Here is a 26,792-nt window from a genome sequence, read left to right as displayed (position 1 = left end):
GCTCCTCTGTAGTGGGAGTGGGAGACCACTTAATATGCAATTAACACATAGGTTCATGTCGGTAGCTACTTCATAATTTACAGCTTCAAGTTTATTGCTGTACAAGACCTGTGTATTGTGTAGAAAGCACTTAGTCTGCACCCTAAGACGCATACATTTTCTCTGCAAAACAGGATTCAATAAGCAAAGGAGTCTTTGTTTCAAGGAAAGGAATTTGCTGCAGGAATAGTTCCAGTTTATGATCATTAGTTTTTATATTCTTTCATGGGCTGCAAGATTGATAGTTCTCATATCAAAATCAAACCTGTAACCAGTCCTAATGACACCAAGTTGCAGATGCCTTATAAAGTTGCAGATAAGGAGCCAATTTCCTGATTGGCTGCAGTGTTCTGTTTGCATTCCATTCAAGCTCTTATTGACTTGGTCTAATTATTTGATTAATTGGACATATTTATATTTTTTGTTAAAATGGTTTATTGGCTCTTACCATTGCATCAATTATACCTTTAAATTGCCAACTGTACAAGACCTTGAAATATCTTAATTGTGCCCAACTGAGCGAATAATTAGATCAGTTAGGTAATTAAGATCTAAAGATGGAAAGAAAACGGAGAACCCCATCGCCCTTGCGGACTGGAGGTGGAGATAATTGTCAGGCAACTTAGACTAGACTTTCAGGATGTAACACCACTCTCACAGCGGACTGGCAGGATCGATGATGAACAGAAACTGATGAGCTTGTCTTTACTTTTGGGCGCTGATCTTGCATCCTGAGTACACATCAATGAGTAAGGTGTTAATCCTGAATAATCTTTGTGTTGCTTCAACAGTCACTCCATGCAACATGCACACACAGAGAAACACTTCAGATGGTAACAATGATCTTTGTGTGCAATAATCTGATCTAAATACATCGGAAAACTGAGCCTTTTTATGCCCAAAAGACACCAAAGCCAGATAGAAAATCTGAATTTATCTCTGCATAGACATATTAAAAAGCTCACAGCCATTCCCCAACATACAAGTTTACATTTTTCCATCAACAAACCAAACTGTTAATTACATATTATTAAGAGAGTAATAAAGGAACTGCTGCAGCAAGAATAATATCATTTCTAGGGTATTGTGAATATTGTGTGGATCGTCCTAATAATATTTGCTGTATTTGGACCTAATAAGTCTTCCATTCTGATTCAATCCACTTCAGTGAAAACAGAAAAAACAAGTCTTGTTAAATGTATTTTGGTAAATAGATATAAAGGTGCAAGAACTGACAGAGAATCTTTTCCCCCTGGTTACCTCTATAAACCTCAATCCACTATTGTATTTGTTTTTCTTAAAGCTTCCCCTTCAAAACCCTGAAAGCAATTTAGCAATTATACAAAATATGTTTACTGGGTGGAAGCGTATTCTATGTTGATCCTGACACATGCATTTGCCGTCTTTAAACCCACCTGGATGTTTGGCATTCTTTCTATACCCATCATTTGTTCCATGTCTTTCTTTTGCATTAACAATAAATCATAAGCCTCCCTGGTGTAAAGTCTCCTAATATTTTTTTAGAAACAGTGAACCCTAGATGTTAAGAAAAGCATATGTTTAATTAATAATCTGCAGGAAAGCATGTGTCATGGGACTGTCAGTTCATTGCAGATGCAGAGCATTAAATGACAGATGGGACTGTATTTGACCAGATGCGCACTGCAGATCACTATAGCATCTCTGCTAGATTTGGAAAGAAGCGGGAGCCAGAGAATTGTCTGATCGCTAGAGGACACTTCAGTGGATTGCAAACACCTGCATCTCACGAAAAAAAGGAAAAACTTCAAATATTCCTAAGGAACACCAAAGAAAATTCTGTTCTGCAGAATGTCTACTGTGCAGAAGAATATCAAAGTAGTAAAGCTAGATCACCTTGAGAAGCGAATAATAATCATCATTATAATAATGCAAAGGCTTAATAGACAACATAATGTTTTAATTGATTTCTGAATTGTGAAAATCACTTTTAAGCAAAAGAAGGGCCTCCCCTGGGATATTTACAACAATAACAAAAACTGAACTGAAAAGAACTGAAACAGAACTAAATTAATACAATTGTTATCTAAGTTTAATCTTGGAAAAATTATATGTTGGTCTTTTGAATTAATATTATATAACTGTTTATAAAATGTTAATTAAAATGTTAAACCACAACTCCCAATCACTGGACTATTAAAACCTAGATACACAATAATACAAATTTTAAAGAAAAAAATACTCAAAAAACAGTCAAAGCGTCCGCCCACATTAATAATAGGTCTCACCGATTAGTTCATTAACATAGTAGGTACTCAGTAACTACATCACATTAACAGTGTAATTATGCATTTGGTAACATGCACTTAATGTGTAATAAATGGGCCATACCTGGCAGGGTCTTAGGTTTCATTTCACAGAACTATGCCGAGTTGGGCATACAATGTTGGGTGGGGGGGCAATGTAAGGTTCGGTCAACATTGGGGGTATGTCCCCATGATGCCTATGATGCCCAGTATAGCTCTTCACCAGACAAATGTGTACTAAAATACTGTTACTAATTTTTACATATGAAGTACATGTTAACAAATGCATAATTACACAGTTCTTGCAGTTACAGAGTACCTATGTTAATAAACTATAATTTATGAGACCTATTGTAAAGTGTTACTAAGCATCCTATGGGACAGTTTTAGACGAATCTGAATATCAATTACATCTGGCTTGAAATACAATTCAAACTTTGCCTTAATGAACAGAGCTTTGAAGACACATTTACACATATTTAGTGGTAGGAACCCGTAGTCTTGATTGGCCACAGTCCAGAGAGTCTCGTAAGGTCCCTTTAAATGACTGCGTGTTTATAATCTTGGTGCACCTGAGAAAATACATGGTTTGACTAAGTAACTGAGGGCTCAAGTGAAAGACAAAGCATAATATCCTGGGACTCGCCAGGACCAAGGGTACCCACCACTGCCCTGAAGCCTTCAAGAACCAAAGTTTATCAACACAGTTCTTGGACTAATCCACTCTTTTTTCAAGGACATCTTAATGGTCTTGCACACTGCAAACAAACAAACACACAAAAACAAAACACATTCTCCACACAAAAAAAAGAGAACTGCTAGAAGCATTTAACATTCGTGTTTCGTAAGACTGAAGTCATCCCGGAGTCGCATACAAAACCACACAAAGGATGCTCCGGAAATTATGTGTATTTTTATCCAGGACCTGATACTTGAACAAAATATAATATGATTTAAAAGACACTTTAATTGTACCACAGCCAAAGCCATATAAAGGTTGAACTAACCATTGTCCATAATATAGATTATTTGAGCGGGAAGAGAGCTGGAAGAGATTGCTTTTTGATGAGTTGTGCAAAGAATACAAAAGATGCCTGGGGCTAAAGACTCATTCTTTGGCAGAATAGCAATGTAAAGTAATATTAAAAATGTTTCCGATTTCCATTTGAATAGTGCAGCTAATCTGATTATTGGCTTAGTGTTTTTCTTTTCGATTTTATTTTTAAAGAGAAGCTATAACCGTGACACATAGAGGTTACACTGCCTTCAACACAGCCTGTTTATCTATTTATTTATTACCTTTGAATGAATGATTAATTAATTCAGTGATATTGCAGTTTTTTTTTTTCAATTTGACCATGTTAAATATACTTACCATATTTAAAAGGAAGCAAATTGCTTTACTAACATTCTGACTACGGTGTAAAAGAAATAGCAATTTTAATCCAGCAGTTGTACTTCTACACTAAAAGGTTGAAAATGTGGCTCCATCTTGAGGGAAAATGATCTACAGAAAAAGCCATACAAAATATGAACCAAACATTGATACAATCTGGAGAAATGTTTTCTTTGTGCTTTTTTCTGTTCATGTAATTCAGTTTTACAGTGTCATTCTGCTGCAGTTCTCCTACCAATATGAAATGCCTTCTAAAGTAAGTTAGCAGTCAAATACAGGTGATGGTGGACATATTAGGTGCCTGAGATCACCTTCTCACATCAGATTCATTTGATTTCATGCAAGAGATATTATTGTAGGATTTTGATCTCCAAAATTGTTTTAGTTACATATAAACACTTCACATGCAAAGTTAGAAGCCACATTTTTGTCATTTCCAGTGTATTTGTTAGAGGTCTTCACAGATATGTAACATTTCCGATTTGTACTTTTATGTTTTTTTTATGGATTAAAATGAAGTGAGTTTATGTGTATAAGATAAAGGCAGCAGTGCTGTTGTACCTTTGAGCAAGCGACTCTACCTAGATTGCTCCAGTAAAAACCCAGCTGTATAAAGGGATCATTGTATGTAGAAGTAATGTGATATATTGTGACACTGGATAAGGGTGTCTGCCAAGAAATATTATTATTATTATTATAATAATAAGCATTGTTCACCTACTCATATGGCGTGACAAAGCAGACTAATCTCTTTATAAAGAGAATTCTTCACATAGCTAGGTTTCACAAGATGCACAGAACAGGAGACATCTAGAAACGCATGTGAACCACAGCATGAGTTCTCAATATGTATATTTATTATGATGATTATGTATTTTTTGATTCTCCCAAAACAAGACATATTTAGGTAACTTTTTAGACCACATTAATTCTGACAAATTAGTTTTTGCACAAATGCAGAGTTTTTAAGTTCAACCCAAAAATAAATGTGCTGGCTGGAACTGACTTGTATCGCTAAGAGGCCTGCCAGTGACATCAATAACTGTTTCTTGAGAATTCACCTCAGAGAGTCTGATCTTGGGAGAGCTGGTCACATGTGTGGCTTCTGCAATGTGTAGAACCTGACTGATCATATGAAGATCTGCACAGTGAGGATAAATAAAATACCAGGCACATACTATGGCAAAATAAGATTCTTAAATTTATTATTATTTTTTATGGAAATAAAGAGGACAAGGAGTGTTTCTGAAAAGAAGAAAAATAGAAAAAGTGTGAAGTCAAAGATACATTTTCTCTTTTTCTTCTCTGAAATAGAAGGGCAGAAGAAAATACTACCTTCATATATATATATATATACATATATATATATATATATATATATATATATATATATATATATATATACATATATATGAGAAAGTGGGTTGTATGACACACATCATTAAATAGAAAGCTGACTGAAATCCTATATGGTAAATATCAAAGTTTACTGTGAGGTGAAGAAATAAGAATTTGGCCCAGATTACACCAACCCTTCTGAGACAAACAGTCGTGGTTGTTTTTCATTTGAAAGAGGCTCTTTGTGTTTACCAAATGGAAAGCCACCATCAAATGTTTGGCAAAGAATTAGTAATTGGAAGGTGGGTTAAAAGTCTTTGCCTCTTTAAAAATAAAAAACTGTAACGTGCCTACAGATGCGCAGTTTGAAAGGTAAGAGCAACAGCCTTTCATCAGACAGTCAGGTTGCTTATGCTGTTTACCTGCAATCAAGGGTGGATTGAAGGGAGGTGAGGGGTTTGTCTGTTCTAATTTTGTGAAACTATGCTTAACGCTTCAAACCCCCATCTGCAAAAAGAACAATTTGCAAGACACAAGATACATTTGTCCTTTTTTTCATTCTTTTGAACATTAGACAAGACGTCACAAGGGAAATGCAAAAGCCTGCACAAATCAGGGATAAACAAAGGCAATCAAAAACAGAGCAGAGTGTCTTCTGGGACAGATCCTTACTTAAATGGCTAATGTAACAGGAGTCTTTTTACAACAGCAAAAACACATGCAATGTCACATCTTACCTGAAAAGAGCTTTATTGAACACAGATGTAAAATATCTTTTAATACTTTTTTTTTCTCCATAAGTTGCAGGGTTGTCACTTTTCAAATTTGGGAGAGAAGTCTACAGAATGAAGCGAAAATGAAGCCTCTGCATTATATTTTTATTATTATTACATCTTGTGCTTTTTTTGTATCAATAGTCACAAAGGTTATCTAATAGAACTTTCTTTTTCTTTAAATAATTTATTCACCAATTTTATTTGCATATCATTTTTTTTTTTTTTTTTAGTTTGTTTTGATTTTTTTTTAAATGCAAGGGAATCAAGAAAGGACAAGTATATGTGAAAAGCAAAAAAGAAAACATGTTTGTTATATGAAGTTAAAAGGTCAGATCATTTAGGCCCAAAAAAATGAAAAAGAATCAAATCAAATCAAATAAGTATTCAAATGTCATCATAACCAACAATATAAGGGAGATTTTACAATACATTTCAAAAACCAGCTGGTTAAGATAATGTATGGTCTCAGGTAGTTCCAAGTCATTCTTACAGTTTGTGTAAAAGTAGTATTACACTCCCACTAAAGTAATAAAATATTTGATCAGAATCCACATAATTGGAGATAAACGGCAGAGGCAAGGAGCCCATATCTTCATCCTTAGAATGCCTGGTCTCAGCGTAATCCTGCGTCTAAAAGGTCCTAATGCTGAAACGCATTTTCTCTTCACAGCACTTCCAGTATATCGAAGAATGTGTTTCTTTGCACGCCTAGGGCCCACTTGTTTCTGAATGGAGATTGCTCTTGGAAATGAGGGCTATCGATCACGTGAATTGCTGCCCTCTGCTCTCTTCACATCCAGAGACCTTTGCTCCGGTCCTTCCACTCCTGCTCAATAACTCTGCACAAAGTACCGCTTCCAATCTCCAGTCAAAGCAGGGAAAGTTTTATTTTTTTTCTTTTCTTTCTTTCATTCTTTCTTTCTTTCTTTCCTTTCATTCTTGATTATAAATTCCAAGGGGATTGCATGCTCAAAGGCTGTGGCTGTCTTGATGGCTGTTACTTATATCATAACCAAGAGGGCTTAAAGTAGTGATTTATTTCTTTTCATTTTCTTTTCATCTTCAGAAGCCGGGTCATTATGAAAATGATTTATTCTATTTTTGTGATCGTTTATATTATTTTCAATAATAATAGTTGCCTATAAACTGGCAGGCTGTGGATTTTTGTAAAAAATAGCCCCACCAGTAACGATGGAAACATCATCAATGTGTTTTCTTTCTTGTCAGGCTTATTTAAAATTTGAAGGCACTTGGTTTCATGGCAGAAAGTGGCTCACATTCCTATGTTGGACTGTTTGTAGAAATCGCACTACAGAGGATAAACCCCCTCCACAACTCGCAAGCAGCTTTCTTACAGACCCCTACAATGATGTGTGCACTTAAGTTTTGGGGACAATGGGCAGCCATTCATGCAGACATTTACCTTTTTCCATTCTGTGTGTTATTATCCTAACAGAGCCATGCTAAAAGGAAAGGCTGGTGTTATGGTTTTCAGTGGAAAGGGGTTGATGATTTCAGGAGAAAAGAAACAAAGAAAAAAAAAATAAACACCATAAGAAAGCTTGGAGTTTGGGAATTATTTGTGACAAACTGACAGCCAAAGGCATAAGAGCTAATCTGATTTATTCCCCACAATGTATTTGCATTGTGGAGAAATTGCCAACTACTATACCCTGTTTACAGTGATTTTTTAATATATTTTTTATAGCAATCCATTATGTCTCCTTGGCAAAAAAAAATAGTTACTCTTACTTTATGAAACAAAACCCAGTCATGTCTTTGTGCTTTACAAAGAATCTCTACACTTTTTTTCAGTCTAACTCCATCATACAAAAAAAGTCCAGTCTTGCCTAGCTGCATTCGAAATAACCATGAAGTTGACAAGAGCTCTCCATTCTGCCCTTGGGAGCATTTTATGCATATATTTAAAAAATAATTGACTTTTTTTCTTTTTTTTCTTTTTGTATTTTTTGTATTTTTTTCTCTCCCTCGGGAGCCCTAGGTGTGCTGCCTTCCTCTCAGCAGTCCAGTCGGATGAATCTTTGGTAATTTTATATTGAAGGTCCAAGTACACAGACTCCTTCTTCATGCCAATGCCTGAAACATCTTTCTGTAGCCTCTGCCAGGGGAAGGTCACCTCCGGTGGCTGAAGAGAGCCAGGAGCAGAGTGACACCGAGCTGCCATATATGTGCTCCTCTGGGAGGGGCCCAGGACTTCAAATCTGAGGGAAGAGGGATGGACAGCAGCCAGTGAAACATCAAAAGATTATTTCAATTTCAGCAGCATGTCTCAAGGGGGCTTGGCAAAACACAGTACCCATAAAGATCATTAATCTATTGATGTGTCTGATTGTTTATTCTTATTCATGTATGTATGTATATGTTTATTTGCTTATTTTTTCCATTTCCTGCATGTCATGGTTTAAATTAATTTGTCAGTCACTTGTTGCTTTCCATTAATATGGCAATAGTTTATATAAGGCATTATGCAGATTTAAAAGGAGAGGTAAAAACAGACATTTGACAAAATATCTTAATTGAGTAAATGTTTAAAATTAATCTGAAAAGCCCTTATTTAGTAAATATCGTTCTCCTTGGATACTCACTGTTTGGTGGGGGGTCTCCACACTCTCCTTCTTCGATGGTGACATCATCTATGGCAATATCTCCTTCTATTCCATCGCCACGAATACCTTCAAATATCATCTGCAAGACAGGGAATCACGGTGGTGGACAAACATTTAGCGCTTCGTCTCGTTTCACTCAGAACTCATACATGATCTTACATTTTTATTGGACTAGTGTTTTTCTACAGCAGTCTTCTAAGCCATCACATCAGTACAGTACAGTACAGTACAGTACAGGGTTATTAAAGCCAACTGTTTAACGGTCCACTGGTGTACATACACCCTGGTACAGACGTACGCAATCTAAAGTCAATCAGCTGTGTTATTGCTGCACTTCAAAGGGACGTGCGATTGCTAATTTCCCTTCGGTGCTGTCTGTAGCAACATTCGTAATAACCAGGGTTATTGTTCATTGTCTTGTTGATAGAACACTCTGGAAGAGATATTTGAGTTAAAAATGTCTTTTCCCATCTGACCAGCCACAGAGGATGCGTTTTTTTCCTCTTGGAGGCAGCATACCAGTAACACCAATTGCTCCCTGTACTAACTTGCTGACTTGTGACTATTAACCCATTGTCAAATTTACAGAGAGACCCTTTCTTAATCTTTTTTGTTCTTGTTGTTGTAGCTTCCTCAGCTCCTGGAAGTTCGAGGCAAACTGATACAAATATTGGACTCAGAATGAAAAGCCCACATTACATGCGTGGGTGGTTTTATATAGAAAAAACACTCTACAAGTGTGCCCCATTTGATTAACCTAATTCTATTGATTGCGATAGGTCTGCCAGCATCATATTGGATTTTATTTTCCTGTAATATGAATCTTTTCCCTGAAAAAGAAACAAAAAAGGCTGCATTTTGCCACCCTCAGAATAAACTATATCAAAGAATCAATACTATAATGAAAATCCTACCTCAAGATTACATTTATTAATATCACTTTCTTTAACACATTTTACTGGTTACTGTATTTTTTCCTCAGGTTGGCAGGCTTAAACTGGTGCACCGAATGCTCAATACATTACAATTAAGTACAACAACATCTGATATCTTTGAAGCCATCATTCGATCTACAATTCCATCGTAACTGATGAGTATTCTAGGTTCAAGTCCATACTGTTCACGTCTTAGCCTCCCAAACCCATACCTGGAATGAACTTGTAGGATTAATGTTGACTTTGGCCTGTCTCCAACGTGGTCCTTGAGTTCCACTTAATGTCCATATGGGATTCTCGAGTGTCGTCTGTCCTTTCACCCTCAGATATGCATTCAGTGTGCCTTAATAGGGGTGAAAAAAAAGTGATATACATTTTGATACTCGTAAAAGTAAAGAATGGTTATAACAACAGGGATTCTTCTTTGACCTTCTATGACATGGTGGTGTAGTGGTTTATTAAGAGGTGTACTATATGTCATTAAAATGGATCACATTCATCACACCTTCCTCTGTGTCAGTCTTGATACACTATGACACTGATATAAAGCGCACACTGCAGTGGATTGAGCTGTGAGATGCACACAGGTCTGCTAGGTTCCAATAAACTCTACTATTGATATGCCAAAGCAGCTGGACCACTTACACAGGGTTGTAGATACACGCTTTACACACATCCACCCTAGACTAGAAAATACATCTTTCATTCTTCATGATTTTTATAGACTAAATGGTCAATTGAATAAAATAGTTTGTGTGATTGCATGTACTGGAAAACAATATATAAGCCCTTTTCTTTTTTGTGTAAAGTATTTTTTTTTGTCATTATGACATTTCATTTTGAAGTCGGAAATTTTAATTGTGTTCGAGAAGTCCCAGAACTCTTCCCAGTGGGGGGCGTCGGTGTGGAGAACAGAGGAATACTCAACATAGGCAGCCATGTAGTAAGATTGCTCCTGCTCGGGAAAGTATTGGGAAATAATATTCCCCCATTGCCTATTTGTGTCATGTGACTGTTTGAAAAGGCATTCAGAATCCTGACAAGGCAAGTGTAAACCATTTAATAAGTGCACTATTGATTTCAATGTGTACTTGCTTCACTGTAGATAGAAGCACATTGTTTTCTGCTTTGCTTGGCGCTTTCTCCCATTCAGTATTAGATGTTATGCCCTCCCTTTTGCTGAGCCCGTTGTTGTTTCTTTGCCACTTGACACCTCAGTACTATATATACTTCCAAGGTGTGAAACAGCCCTTGGCGAAATGTTAGTACAGGACCCTGTGGCTATCACGTTTACTAACAATCCGGTATGAGTGTTTGGACCACCAGGTTTACCTCCCATACCGTCATGGAAGAATATTAACCTCAAGCAACTCCAATCCAATAAAGACTGAACATTTCGTCAGATGAGACACTGAGAGGAAATTGTGCATCAGCACCTGTGAAGCACGCTTGTTCTTTTAAACAGTACTGACATTATTAGTACAGGTATCTGCTTTAAAACAAGTTAAGCATTCATGTGAAAGGTCCCACATAAGACACCATCTCGCTCAAAAGCACTCCAGGTTTCTGAATGGTTCAACAAGTAGAGGTAATTAGTAAAGAGCAGTGTCTCTATTAAATGCAGGTGTTTCTACACGTGCTCCTCGCTGTTCCTTTGTTCAGTTATGTCAGGTTCAATCAATCCAATTAAACCGCGAACCTGTGTATTTTCACTCCTGGCTGTTGTAAACACTCTCATAGAAGATAAAGAGTAATAAACTTGTTTAAACTTCAGGCACAGCAACACACAACATAATTAATTATTTTAGTGCAAACACTTGTAGACTCATCATTTACAGGGGGTTTATTTGGAAAGGCAAATGTATTTCAATGTTGCCTTTCAAAGATGTGATTGTTTCATTTGTTCCCCCCCATCTGGGATGTTTTAAACCTCAGACTGACTTTGTCTCTTACACTTGAAGTGACACCAAAGTGAATATTTGGAAATCAAACAAAAAGCACTGTAGTCTTGAGGTAAGGCTTAGTCTCGGAGGACTGACATCAGTCGGTGTGGGTGAACACATGACTACAAAGGAACACTGATAAACAGATGCATCCCTCTGCAATAGAAACTCACACTGTCTTCCATACTAACAAGCTGTGAATCTGGCTGTGACTACCTTACTCAGTGCTGTTCTAACTCGAAAGCCTAATTACTCGAGCCTTTATGCATTTAGAGTAAAACACGTTGCTCATAAATAAATTAGGGAAACCAGAAAAGCATGGCTGGGATTTGAGGCCTACTTTAAATCTTTAAGTGTACTGCCTCAATCAACACACAGCACATTTAGTGGGGACTTTGAAAATCAGATATGGTGTCCACCACAGCTTAGAAGCAGACGTCAGGCACACAAACACAGCATTGTCCAAAGCTTGGATTAAGTTAGAAAGAAGAACATACATAATGTGTTCGTAATGGCTGATACTAATATTGTCAAGACCAAAACATATTTTTAAGTGTGTTGAATATGTAGATTTTCAGTAATGATCCTTTGATATATCTATGGGAGAGTAATGGAACATTAAATACAATTCCAACAATTGGTTTGAAGTTGTGAAGTAATTAGATGGATATTTAGCGAATCATTAGCACATTTACACAGGCTCCTCAGGACAATAAGATAACTGTCTGAAACTCTTGGAATACTATAATAACATTCAAACCCCCAGAAATGCTTTCCCATTTTCAATGGATTAGTACCAGGGGCATGCCCACCCAGTTACTAATAAGGTACACTCAGTCAGAGAGTGTAAACTTTCTCCTGAGTGTTAAAAAAAACTTGATAAATACAAGATTTTGAACCAATAACACGTTTTGGCAAATCACAGGCATGTTTTATTACAAAGAATGGGGGCTGGTTCTTTTCAATTAAATTGTAAAATTTTCGCTAATTTATGCACAAGCAGGATTTAACTGGCTGTGGCAAATGTTTTTGTACGTAGTGCATCACACCACGACAACTGGACAAATGTAATTGTGAATGGAGTTCCTAAAAATGGTGAAACAAAATTATTGGTTGAATTATTTCAAAAGACAAGAAGAGAACTATCAGAACAGCACATTACACAACCTGATAAATCACCAACAGCATCGGACGAAACCAATATAAGCACTGCTTTGGATCCACAGGTCAGTGAATTCGACTACACAGCCAAAATTGCAGGCATTCCCTTTAATGTGTGGTAAATCCCAAAGTTTTTCATCACATCGGTGGTATGAGAAGTATCGCTTAAAGGAATACAGCATAGACAGAAATGCAATTCTGTAAAATATGCAGGAATTTTTTCCGATTCACACACTGAAGAAACGTTCATTAAAAATGTTTTTAAAGATTGGAAGCATTTGAATCATAGCCGTTCAAAACATGAAGCAAGCAAGGCACACTCCATTGCACTGTCAAAATCCGAAGGTTACAGACAAAAGGGAAACATCAATCAGTTAAATTGGGATTCCACAAAGTCTTAATTGAGAGGAATCATGATTAAAGTTGTAATTGACATTATGATGTTTTGCGCAAAGCAGTAAATTCCAATAATGGGTCTCAGAAGCTCTAAATAAAGGAAATGTGTTGGAGTTATTTAAAGTAAATATGATAGTGAAATACAAACTCATCTTGAAAAACTCCTGAAGAATGCAACACTATGAGCCCAGATACTCAGAACGAGCTAGTGCTACTGCTTTGTAAAATCAAATGCGAATCACAAAGCTCCAAATACATACATACTAATTCTTGGAGATGAATGTAGCGATGTGTCAAAGTGAGAGCTCGTTTGCATCAGATACATACACAACGGTGCAATAAAAGAAAGATCTGTGGGATTTGTTGATACAGATGACATGAGTGAAAACGTTATTACTGAACAAATAATGAATGTACTGGAAGTGATTGAATTAGACCCTGAATTTTGTGTCGGCTTTGATGGAGCATCGGTGACGTCCAGACATAAAGGACGTGTTATTGTAATTTGAATGTGTTGTTTATGTGCATTGCAACTCTCACCGCCTCAATCTGGTTCTCTGTACAGCATTTAAGTATCCACCAGTGTCGCCACTTCTTTACACAATTTAATGGTGCCTACTCATTCTCAGTTTTTGGAAATTCACAAACAGTTCCTGATCGATAATGTCTCGAACTTGAATGGTCAACTGACACTAGATGGAGCTCAAAATCTGGGTCTGTGAGTAGAGTACTGGCACTTTTTTGTGCAATACTTGAAGTGCTTGCCGAATATGCAAAATCCAGTGGACAGCTAGATTCCCAATCTCTTTCAAATAATCCAAGACGCCCCCCAAAACAATTCTAGCAGTTAATTTTTTTTAAAATATTTTTTTACAAACAAATTAATGAGAAGGCTACTACTGTATTTGAAGTTATGGGTTATCAGCATGACGTTTAATGTTTGTGACAAACGTTTGTGATCATTACGTTCTGGTAGAATTGTCAGATGTAAACGTTGCATAGCAGTTAATGGTTTCAAAGAACACTCATCTCCAGTCCTCTAGGCGTTTTAGCATTAAAAACTGTTATTGTGCACCTAGGTGTTTTACTGTTTTCATATGGAAGTGCTTACTATTGTCAGTTGTAATGGACAATACAATTGTGTTAGCAACTGAAATTATGACATAGCACAACTTGGGACTTTAAAGCTTGTGCCCATCCTTGTTATCCTTGGGCCCAGTCAAAACAACATTTCTGGCTGTCAGGATGCAAGGAGTTGACGTTCACTCCAAAGTAGGCGAAGAGTGTTGAATCAAATATGCTTCAAGGCACGCACACTTTGGTATTTTGGAAGTTGGATTGTGTTTAAAGTAAGTATGCTTAAATGCAAAGGCAGAGAAAAGATGAAAAAGTAAGCGTACACAAGTTCATACAAAACTGACTTTCCTAACCCCTGAGAAAAAAAAAGCTTCAACTGTTTTCCTCAGTGAGAATGTCACAAATTCAACTTCCTTTCCCCTAGTAGAAATCATGGGTCTCATTAGAAGTTTGTACTTTTGGTGACAGGTTCATACACAATTATTTGGGTTTTGACCCTTAAAATACCATTCTGAATATTTAATTCGTTCTCTATTTCAATTGTAATCTAATGAGCTTGCATGTAGTGAAGCTCAGCAAACGTCTCGGCAATAAGTTTATGATGCTTTTCCTCTTCCTTCGAGAGTACTTGCTGTATAATGAAACACTGTTGGCTGCAGAGTTTACCACTTTCATTCCTGCTGTAATTGGTGCCCTTCTACAGTGCTGAATCATTAGAAGTTCAGTCTCCCAAAGGTGTGAACAGCTTATATTTCCTCAGTGGAAAAAAAAATGTGCAGGAGAAATATAAACAAATAAATATGTACAGTGATTTAAAAACATAGTAAGGTGTGCCCTTAAATCAGGCACCCTGTATTTCTTTCCACAGACCTGAATAGATTGTCTCGAGTGCTTGGATTGTACACCAGGCCCGAGCTGGATTACGCTGACACTTTCTATTCAGACAGGATCAAACAGCTTTGTGAGCCAGAAAATTACAACAATAAGCTTGTAACACAGGTCAGGGGGTCAATGCGATTGCGATCACTCAACTGCTACTGTCTGTCCAGTGAAGATATATAATGGTGAATAATGGGTGGAATATGCAAGTTCAGCACTGGTAGAATGGAAATGGTGTTTCTAAAAAACATCCATCAATGGTGAATAAATAACCTTAGAGGTTTCTTAACTTTGATTTGACATTTATTTTATTATTATCATTTTTTGTATTGGGTGAAACCATTCTTTTTGTTTTTTATTTTTAGTTATATACACTTAAACAACGCAGACTATTTGTATAATTATAAATGCACTGTAGTGTTTCAAGCCAAGTCCAAAACATCCTCCCCTTGGAAAAAAACCCCTACTATTCCTCATGTAAATAATACTATTTCAATGTATATAGAAAATATAATTACATTCTTAATTTTTTATAGCATACCTCAAGGAAATCAAAATTTTGAGTTTTGGCCAAGGCCATGGAAAAAGGGAAATACTTGGGAAGGGAACTTAAAACTGGTTAAGAGCTGTCTTGCTACTGGCCAATGCAGGAACACCTCTTTGTGTAAACATGTTTGTGTGCTTTATTTATTAAGGCTTTGTCCTAATTATTATTTTGCCCTAAGGAGTATCCAAAAGGTACCTCAGACTCCACAGAGAAGTCATCCCATGTCTTGTAGCTAAACTCTCCATCTCCTACAGAACATGCTGTGGCCATGTGTCGTCTCCACTGGTACCTTGCTGTCTTAACACTTTACATACCGTTAAATCACAATTCTTCTCAAGGCCCAACAGAACTTCACGAGTCACACGATATACATACATACATACAAGAACATGCCATTCAGATTATATAAAGAAGGAAACCATGGACGTACACTTCTGTATATAACAACCATTTGAGACTGCACAGAATAAATACAGATTATAAATACTGACATTGAATGATTAAGTATTTATGGATTGACAGTTTGGGATTTAAACAAACAAGTGAAACAAAACAAAAAAAAGAGACAACTGAAACATCTCATAACTATTCATTTCTATATTTTGACTTGAATCGCAGGGCTCTGCTTTACCAGTTACACAGTTATTTGAGTTTAACGGGGGTCCACAGATAAAGTAGTGGGACTCGCTAGGATGGGCATCAAACATTGGGCAGAGTAACCCTGATCAACTCCAAACAAGAAACGCAAATATGCATGAAGCTCACAGATCTGTAATGCAGGCCTAATTCAGTCAGTCAGTCAGTTATCTGCTGAATGCGACTGATGGAAAAAAACTCAATGGGAATGCAAAGTCTCAGAATGGGCTCTGCATCTATCTTGCATATTAATGGAGGCATTCAAAAAGTACAAATTTGTATTATAAACCAAGGCCCATGAGGAACGGTATGAGAGAGAGAGAGAGAGAGAGAGAGAGAGAGAGAGAGAGAGATAGTGGTAAAGTCCTGGCAGTAATGTTTGCTTTAAGCCAGTCCCAAACCTATGTACAATAGGCCCTATATATATTACTTTGATGTGTTTGCTCCTTGGCCTTTGGATCTCTCTTGGTCGCTTTACCTATACCTTTTTGCTATATTTTCACAGTTGCTCAAGTGCTGTCATCATTGTTGCTCCTCTCACCCTCTCCTCTTTCATTCTCCCATCAGCCTCTTTATAGACCTAATTGATCACACCTGTGTGTTAGAACAGGTGAGGTGTATGAGGTATCATCAGGGAGGTGATTTTCTGCAGACCGAGGCCCTCTAGAGGCCTCATAACTGGTACTGCAGGCCTCATAAGGGAATAGGGCTTCGGACAGCCGTTGACTGTAGATTTGCCCAATGTTTCATGTTCTCTAAATTATTAAGGACTTGTCTGATTGTTGTATCAAATACCAAATACTTTTTATAAATAATTTAAAGAGAACAACTTCATGTTTTTTGTTTAACAATGTAAGTATAATGTATGTGTCCTGTGAAATATGAAAAGATAAACCAATTTGACAAACTGAAAGACTCTGCAAAACGTGGAATGAAAAGATGACGTTCTTCAGATTTAAAGGGGGAGTGGAACTGGAAAAGCTTTGTTATGGAAAACACAGGCTGCGTGAGCAGAGATGGATAATGAAGTTTAAAACCTCTTTCACAAGCTTCAAGTGAGGCTCATTATCAAAGAAAAACAAACGTTATTCACTAGATTTCTCTCCTGACAAGTAAAATGTATGGTGCAAGTTGACACAGTAGCCTCTGCTGCAGCTAAAGTATTATGTAACACCATTCAATTTCTAGACAAATCTGGGATAAAGTCAAAACCCAGCTGCAGAAGCTATAAACCCAAATACTCAAGTACTCTGGTGCATTGCTGATATAAATACAGATTCAAATTATGTTACAAAAATGCTTCAAGGAGTTATGTTTAATATAAGTTTTGAGAAATATATATTTTATAAAACTTACTTTCTCCCAAGTGTGTTTTATCTGCCTCTGGGCCTTTTCACAATTTTATTATTCACTAAACATGGGAGGCTTCCTGTAGTAAAGAGAGTAATCAATCTCCACACATTAGGTATGTCAGGATCTGTCTAACCTTTGCTAACTGGTCGTAGAGTTTTAGTCTGTTGTGTGCTGCACCACTAGCTAATATTTACCACACCCATGGCAACGGCCCAGTAATGTAGAGGCTAATGTCCGGGAAAATAGAAACACCTGCTTTGCACTACGGGCGTCATCACACAGCTGTGATGTTAGTGTTAAACAGTATAGCATTTGAAAATATACATAGATTGTATAACTCCCTTTTCAACGAGACCCTCTTGCTTACCTATATGTCTCCCATACATGTGGTAGTAGAAGCTGAAACAGTAGGCTGAGTTGGTGACACCGTAGGGGTTTTTTGGGGCTACGTTAAACGTTGGGGTCAATAGACGTGCTGTATCCCCCTTCTCGCGAGGCCGGGAAGTCTCAATGTACATGTAGAAACCTACAGAAGAAATAAGGGCACACACGTTAAAAAGCACTGAACTCAGCACAATTTTAAATTAAAAACAACAGTTCTGAAAGTAAAATAAAAAACAGTACCTCTGAAAGGCAAAGTACCATATATACCCAGCTGAGATCAAACACAAATAATAAGATGTAGGTTCATAATCTCTTGATTTATATTGAAAAAATATAAATGGTCTGAACGACTAAACAGGAGTGCAGTATTGACTCTATAGCCCCCTTTTTAAAAATAAAATTAAAAATTAATAATTGCATCTCTCTCCTAAGTGGGCCTGCCAGATCTTTGAATGCCTTCCTGAAACCTTATTTGAATCTACCCAAAGAGTCTGTGCATACCAAGCTGTCATGCCTATTGAGTCACAGGTCACGGATAATCCCTTAACCTTATATCCCAGATGTGTGGTGTGGTATTATTCCATGCAATGGCAAATGCCAAAACAAGTCTGGCTTCAGTGTAGTGCTTTCAAGAAAACAGCAAAACCATAATCTGGTACACATTTTTAAGCTCAGCACCAAATCTTTATTTCTATTATATAAGCTTTTTCTTTGGTGAAGTAGAAATAACATAGAAGGGGGGAGGGGTGTGACAGCTCAGCAATAGTGACTTCTGAATAAATAAATGACAATTCCTTCATTTTCCTCTGGCGAGCTTAATAAAACTGAATTGGAGCATGGCAGGGGAGTTATATATTGAAGCAGTACTCCCACATATTCCTGTAATGATTTTTTTTTTCTACTCCAGGATGATTCATTGTTTGAGTAAGACTATAAATGGCACCAGATATTTCTTGAGCAAGAATGTGTCATAATTGTCACCACAGTCAAACCGCCTCTGACCTGCACTCTGTGAATTCAGATTGCTAGTATATCTTGTGAAGTAGGCAGTAGTGGGTTATAGCATTTAAAAAAAGAACTTTGAATATGAGATTAGATTAAACACAGATTCCTGACAAAAAGTTGAAAGTAATTAAAAGTATGCATTCATTCAAAAGTCAACCACTGTATAAACTACCCTTTAGGAACCTAACCAATGAATACGTTGATTTTCAAAGGGCTCTTTTAAATATTAATGAAAGGGTTAATTTAAGTCGCTGTCATTTTGAATAATAACAAAAACTACAGGTGAAATAAAAAGTAACCAGTAAAAAAGTATTATTCCGGTAAAACACAAAATACAAAATAACAGCACTATTAATAGCTAAATGGCCACTTCACCAGAATTTAGCACTTACCCACAACAAAAACAAATCAATAGCATAATAACCAGGGCCTGCTGGGGATGTGTTATTAACGCGATCTGCATTTTTCATCTCCAGTCAAGCAGTACACAATTGGGCTGCTGCGTCAATTCACTGTGTTACAGCACCTAATCCCCCGGCACACAACCTGACGGACAGCCCGGCTGCCAGGCTTCGTGCAAACGTCTTTTCACAGAGACCTATAAGAACCTTGCTTAACTAACCAGCCTTAATATATCTACATGAGTATCTGAGCACTATAACACGATAGCGCAGCTCTCTTTTGAAGCAACTCTCACCCAGGGAAAGCCGTTGCCTGCCTCGTGCCTGTCCTATGAGGAAAAGTACTCTAGATTGTGTTATATCCCAAAAGATATACAAGCTTTGCAACCCGCTGTTACTAACACAAAGCTGGCAAAAAAGTAAGATTACAATGACGGGGAGCCTTATTGGCCAATGGATGGTCTTTATTTAATACTATTTCACCCTGGAGTAATGCCATTTCTGATTGCCAGGTATTTGTAAACTCTTTAAATAACTGTGGTAAAAAAAAAACTGCAACAGAAAAATGCTACATTGGAATACATACAATTATAAAACAGGACTTTGTTAATATTTCTAGGGCACATCATTACAAACGTGAATTCAGTTCTTCTGACTAAAATCACATATGTTGTTCTTCCAATTATTTGCAGAGCTCAATTTAATGCTCCCTGAAAAGTCAACAGGCAGTGAATGTCCACCACGTTAAACTGGGCCAACTTGGGCACGGTAACCTAGGGTCATTTGCAGATTTCTCATGTGAAAGAAATATTATTTGCATGGAAGTGTGTCCACGCAAAATTGCCTGAATCTTATGAATCTAATTTAATAAATGCCTGGCTGGGTTATTTGCAAAGCCGTTAAGGTAGACTGCAGGATTGCACACAGGGCGCAGACACAATGAACAAAGAGCCCGAAACACATTCTAAAACAGGTCAAGGTCAGATATTATTTCTCTCTGGAGCTTTCGCTGTAATCCTTGATTTGGAACATAACCGAGTCCTTCAGGGATATTTTCTTATTGAGATCTGAAGGTACAGAATTCGTACACTGTTGCCTGAGTATTAAATTATATTGCATTACAGTATATCTACATAGTGCGAGATAATATCTTGCTTCTGGGAGCTGATTTATATTCCACTTTTCAGTGTTTCTTGCTTTTTTCCATGGGAAAGATTTGAGGAGGGTAGTGATTACAACATCTGTTCCATCACTGAGAGTAACAGAATGTACGGTAATATAAATTAAATCCAGCTGCTTATGAGCATCTTCTTCGCATTCTCATGAGATGTGAAGCATGAAAATGTTCAGTGAAAAGGCTTTGCGTGTATAAGCCATGTTTACCAAGACCTTCAATTGCAGATGTTGTGTACCTGTGATTTCTGTGCCCCATTATCAGTTCTGGCATGCAAGTCCCATAGAAGAGGTACCTTAAGAGATCAATCTCATACATCCAAACCTTATTCCAGTTAGTTCACCTCCACTTTCATATAGTTTCCAGTCGTGTCATCCATATACCATATATCCAGCTGAGATTAAACAAAAATAATGAGATGTGGATTTTTAATCTCTTGATTTATATTGAAAACCTATAAATACATTCACCTGTTATGAGCTATTCCATTAGGCCAAAACAGTAAAGTGTCTCACCTTGCTTGGATCCACTCCTGTCGCTGCTGGGACCAGTGTTGGGGGTGTACTTTGTGTCCCTGGTTGCAGCGCTATGCCTCGTCCAGTCAAAATTATCCGTCTTATCTTGAGTGAACATGCAGATCGGCTCTTCCTCGAAGCTACAGTGGAATTCCCCTGGTCATAAAAAGAAAAAAGCAGTGTCACAAATACTCTGTGATTTCAGCTATCTCCCCTTATTATAGGTAACAAATTACTAGGCACTTACAGGGCTATAAGTGCGAGGACACCTTGAGATAACATGACGAACCCTGAGCAGCCACAGTTCAGAACGTGTTACTTAATTTAAGACATAGTAACAACTTGGTTCGGCCATTATTTCTCTTTTGTAAATCTCATATAAAAGTCATGGGTGTTATCCATTTGCTACCATGTCACACTGAGGTGAAGAATACTGTAGAAGAAATAACTGAGTATCAGTCTTGTGGTATAAATATATAGTGGTATTCAGTGTAGCGTCCTTCCCATTATTCTTCACCTCAGTGTGAGTGCCTGCATTGTGCTGCTATTAAAAATGGATCACTTAAGTATGATTCTACATCACAGCAAGGCACAAAATGAAATCGAAACAAACAGCCTGAAGATTATGTTTTAACAAATTCCATAACATTAAATTTAGTTTTGTGAAAAGAGCTTGGTGTGAGGTATTGAGGAAATGAGGAAATCGCATTCTACCAAATCCCAAAGCACTGCCCAGACATTTTGTAGAGCTATGCTTTGCTTTTTTTTTTGTGTGTGTGTGGAAAATGTCCTTCAGCGAGATTGTGGCTTTAAATGTATTTTACAGTGCTGCCATGTAAGTCAATTAGATTCCTTAATAGGCTCAGATGGAAGTACATCTCAGAGACGTGTTCTCCAATGAAAAGAAAGATGTTGTCATTTGCAGTTACCACCGAGCTAGCAAATGCTGAGCTACTGCCTGTTGTGTAGCCTATAGGCAGAAATGTATTTATTTTTTATTTTTTTTATGCTAGGCATGTTCAAATTAGGGATTTGACATTAATTCCCTAGCAAAAGGCAAAGCATTTATCATCTGTGAATAGTGTAACTGTATAGACCTTTAGCTGCACAGTTAGTAGAAATAAGCAATTTATGATATTTGCAAAATTTAGTTTTTCATTGTTTGTTTAGAATACAGGTTATTTACTTACCTTGAATGAATCGTTATTTTACAAATTTGCCTGCTTTAACTACTTGAACATCTACCTTTCAAATTAGTTTATTTAGCATAAAAATGAAATATAATCAATAGGCAGATCAATTGAGCTCTTAATAAATAATAAAAAACATTACTGGCAAACATTTTGTTATACTTGAAATGTTAATTATTGTGTGGTGACAGTTACACTATTGTGTGTGAGGAAAGGGAAGGTTATATCTGATAAACCTGAAAGATCCTGGGATAGCAAAGGTAGCACAAATTGAATTTATTGAAAAGAGAAAATAAGTTTCAGCATGTTAGCAAATAAAAATGATGGTTTGTAATTGCCAAAGCTTACAGTGAAAAGCAAAAACACAAAGAAACAAACGAAGAAAAACAAATCTGTACAATACAATTGCTGTAATGTATAACTAATTAGAAAATGGATACTTACTTAAGTGTGGATTGATTGGCGCTGTAAAATAAAAGAGAGGAAAAAAAAGTAAAAATCAACCCATCTTTTGAACACTAACTGAGGGTGATGAGACAAATGCAGACAAATAAAACAAATAAAAGTCCTGTACTCTCCTTAAGATGTCCTTAATTATCTCCTTAGTTACACCCCGAAGATGTTTCTATATCAACCCTTTACACCCCAGGTCCCATACGTTTTTGGACTCCGGCATCTATGCGCGTAAATTCGAATATTTCAGTGTCGGAACATTGTAAATCGTCAAGTCCGGAATTTGATAGACTGGGCTTTGCATTCAGAGTTGAAAGGGTTAAATCAATTAAAACAAACCATAAACATTCAGAAAGTTGTATGTTTTTATCTGGCCAATTTAGCTCTTCCGGGATATGAACATAGGACAACGTTTCAGGGATGCACATAATCATTTAAGTTGTTCTGTAGAGGTGTTAGAACTCTAGATGCTAAGCCTTTGATAGTTTATTCCAAAGCTGCAGAGAACACAAACAACACCACGATGCAAGATAAGTCCTTAATATCTTAGCACTTGTCATTTAACCCACGCTACCTCACAGGCTGGATATTTTGAATGTTCTGGCAGCAGGCTGACTACCAACTCATTTGCTTAATCACTTTCAAACGCTGCTATCCTGATGTCTGTTAAGTTAAGTGCTGATGTTTACAGAGAAACACACACAGCAGGTATTGTGGCATAATGTCATGACAGATTAACTGGGAGAAAGAAAAAAAAAAGGAAAAAAGGAAAAAAGCTCACACGTGGCTGTTTGTCTTTAAGTATGCAACCAGCTGTGTCTCTGGGTACAGCAACAGAAAACAGCAAAATGACAACAACAAAAACTGCCGAAAAGTCCTCTACCCTGAATGTTTATCTGACAGCCTTTAGTATTTTTATAGGAATACTAATGGGAATCAGAGCTGGTACTGTACAGGCTGACAAATTAACCACCCCCCCCATGAAATGTGAAGGAAGATAAACTAAAAAGTCAGCATTTAGGAGAGAGACACCTGAGACATTGGCATACTGTAACATACATGATCTGGGTTTGGTTTCTGGGTGTAGTACGTTTGCAGAATCTCTCTCTCTATCAATTCTTGTGAGAAAATTAAAACCGAATATTAAGTGAAGGTCAACCTGGCATTTGTTTAAATTTGCTTCCTGTTAAATTAACAGAGGTCAATGATGCAGAAGGGAGGGATGATCCATTTCTCTTTCCACTCCACAATTTTACACACAATGTTTTGATTGTGAAAGCAACCAGCGGTTACTTGCTTAATAGAACTAATTGAAATGAATGAGTGCTTTATTTTTTCTAAGATTTATAATTTATTTAATTATAGCTGCTGCCTTAGTCCTATGCTATTGCTCATTTAAACTGCATAAATTACACCCTTCAAATTGGCGCAACACAAATTGAAAATCTTCATGTATCTTCTGATGGAACCATTTGAAAGCTCTAAATAAAGCTTTAAACAAACCGATCCCATGCATGAGCGAACTGGCTGGCAACAAACAATCTTCATTCTAATAAGTACGCATGTCGAAAATCAGACATAGATTAATGACCCGGCTTGTATCTGGCATTTAGAAATCCAGAGATGCCCACTTGTGTACTTTTCCATTTAAATATGAATTTGACTCGTGTAATTGTCCATTTTGACATTAATTGTAACATATTTCAGTTAATTACTAACAGAAAAACGAAATGAAAAAAAAAATAATAACTATATAATTATATACACCTCTACCCCGATATAACGCGATCTGATATGATACGAATTCGGATATTACATGGTAATGTAAAAATGGCTACGAAATGCAGCACACAAAGCTGAGTACATTTACAGCGTTTTTAAACTTTCACTCCGATCTTCACGGCCGATTTTTTTTATTATTGTCGGCAGAGCATCGTTGACAGTTTAAATCTGTGAATTACTTTTCCCTTTTAGCTTCATTTTAAGCTTTTCTAAAAGTTAAAACTCCTATCGCCAAATGCATACACATATGTTTCACCTACAATGTGATTAGATTTTTGGGCTCCTGAGGACCACGTTATATCGGTGTAGAGGTGTATATATATATGTATGTAAGTGAGTGTGTGGAGAATGTTTATTTACTGTGATGAAAAAGAGAGCAAATGTTAACAAGCCTTTTTAAAGCTAAATGAAAAGATGTTTACCAGTCCATGCAACTGTTTTCAAATCCAAGAAGAATTAAGTGCTGCAACAGCAAAAGGAACAGCTGTTTTATATCTGGCAAAGCCAATAGCATTAGCACAAACTCTAATTAATAGGTTCTCCCTGCTCTCAGTGCCTGCCTGCTTACAATTAGTGCAATTTAGAAAGAGAATGGTAGACAAAACTGTAGCTCTCCAGAAAGGCAAGGGCAATTGTAGCCTCTGATGTCTGGGTCAGCAACTTGATTCTCACCTTTTAAAATAAAATAAAAATCTTATTTATTTTCCATGCCTCTACATGTGGTTTATTTTAAAATGAGGTTTCGTTTTTATTGTTATTATCCCCACACATTTCTCCTCCCAGAGACGTTCACGTAATCCCAGGTTCTAGTTGAATTTAATGTGTTATGACTAACAGTGTGATCATCATTCTCTTCTTATTCAGGCCTAATGACACTGCATTAATATCCGGGGGTAGTCTGCACAGCTTCTAAAAAAAGCTAAAGAATTATGTTTGAAATCGGGATTGTGAATGAAATGAATTGAAGGACTTTCACTGTTTCATCATATGCTGGATAAAACATTATTTTTGGTTGAGTGAATCAGGATTATCAAAACACAACGGCTGTTAACCTTGAATTCCTATACTGCATATACAGTTGAAACTGTTATGCAATGTTTTGTTTTTTATTCCACAATCTGTGTCTGTATAAATCCTAATTATTTAAGACGGGTCCAGATAATTAAGGTTCGTAAAACAATACATAGACTGGTAACCACGTAATACGTTTAAAAAATGTAACAATTCTATTTTAATGCCCGCCAAACATTTATATTCTGGTCAAGGGTTCTAAATGCTTTAGGAAAAACATAGGTAGAAGTTACCTGTAATCAAAAGCAATAGAGTGTGCTTTGAGGAATATATAATTCAATAATTAAAAATATATAATTAACCTATAGTGAAATATAATTTTAATTACAGTCTACCTAAGGTCAGAAATGGCCAACATCCGGTGTCATTGTGGTTACGATGGGAATCCTATAGTCCTATAGCTTTAGATATTGCAGGGTCAAATACTGTATTCTGCACTGCAGACTGAACAACAGACCATCTTTCTTTCTTTTCCTTTGTAGTTTTTCTTTGACACGGCGTAGGAGGTTCTGTCACACAGCCTTGTCACCCGACAAGCTGATATACTCAAAAGCTGACCTTCCACTTTAAGTGCTGTTATTAAAGCTGACAAACGCTGCATTCTTAGATAGCTCTGTACAATTTCTCATCACAGCTCCTGCTCTTTGTTCTTTGCTCGAGAGACATTTAATTTTGTTTCATAATTGCAGTGATTCCAGTAGTGCGACACACATTTAATCAAAATAAAATCCAATATTCCCATAACTGAATCAAGCTATCCTTCAGTCCAGTAAAATGTTATTAGTGCTAAATACATGTAACTGGACCAATTGAAGAGGGCAGCAGTTTACTGTATACAAATACAAGTCTATTAAAAATTAATTATACATTCCATTAAATATATAAACTCAGTTTAAGGTATAATCAAACTCTACAGGACTGACTAAATAACCACTTGCCTACAAGGTAACTTCTAACAATCTAAATCTACCTAATCGCCTGCATCATAAAATATCTCGAAAGACATCCACTTCTACAAGTAAGTGTTTTTCCTCATGGCTTTACAACGCAAATCATCATTCATATGCATTGCCTGCATCGGTAAACTATAGACAGATGTCTGGAACACTGAGCTTCAAAATATGACTAAGTCAATTCACCAGTCGTTATTACAATTAAGGGTACGTGGGTAAATGTTGTGAATAAATAACAATATATATTACAAAATATCCGTACTCTTTACATGGGCTGTATGCAGTAGGATTAGGGAAGTGACATCAGAAATAACAGGCTCTTACAAATAATGAACCCCGTTCAAGTCTCCACCTCTGAACTCTGCATTAATTGGCATTAATTGAATTGATCTAGCTTCACAGATCTGTAGGTTCTTGGACTCCAGGAAGACTGTAGAGGTCAATATCTTTTGAACATTCAGCAAATAACTAAAGAT

General features: G+C 36.8%; 1 protein-coding gene across 1 annotated transcript in view; it reads right to left on the bottom strand.

Moving 5' to 3' along the window:
• Positions 1-5,789: 5,789 nt before the first annotated feature.
• Positions 5,790-26,792, bottom strand: part of LOC136716794 (MAM domain-containing glycosylphosphatidylinositol anchor protein 2) — a 186,002-nt gene continuing 164,999 nt past the window's right edge. Inside the window, exons 12-17 of the mRNA XM_066694181.1 lie at positions 22,502-22,522; positions 20,868-21,023; positions 17,756-17,914; positions 9,609-9,739; positions 8,441-8,540; positions 5,790-8,056 (exon numbers count right to left, since the gene is read on the bottom strand). Of these exons, the coding sequence (XP_066550278.1) occupies positions 7,968-8,056; positions 8,441-8,540; positions 9,609-9,739; positions 17,756-17,914; positions 20,868-21,023; positions 22,502-22,522 (656 nt within the window). The 3' untranslated portion in view covers positions 5,790-7,967. The remainder of the gene's footprint in view (positions 8,057-8,440; positions 8,541-9,608; positions 9,740-17,755; positions 17,915-20,867; positions 21,024-22,501; positions 22,523-26,792) is intronic.

The sequence above is a fragment of the Amia ocellicauda genome, chromosome 21 (genome assembly GCF_036373705.1).
Source record: "Amia ocellicauda isolate fAmiCal2 chromosome 21, fAmiCal2.hap1, whole genome shotgun sequence".
NCBI lineage: Eukaryota > Metazoa > Chordata > Actinopteri > Amiiformes > Amiidae > Amia > Amia ocellicauda.
This window is presented reverse-complemented; position numbering and strand designations above follow the sequence as displayed.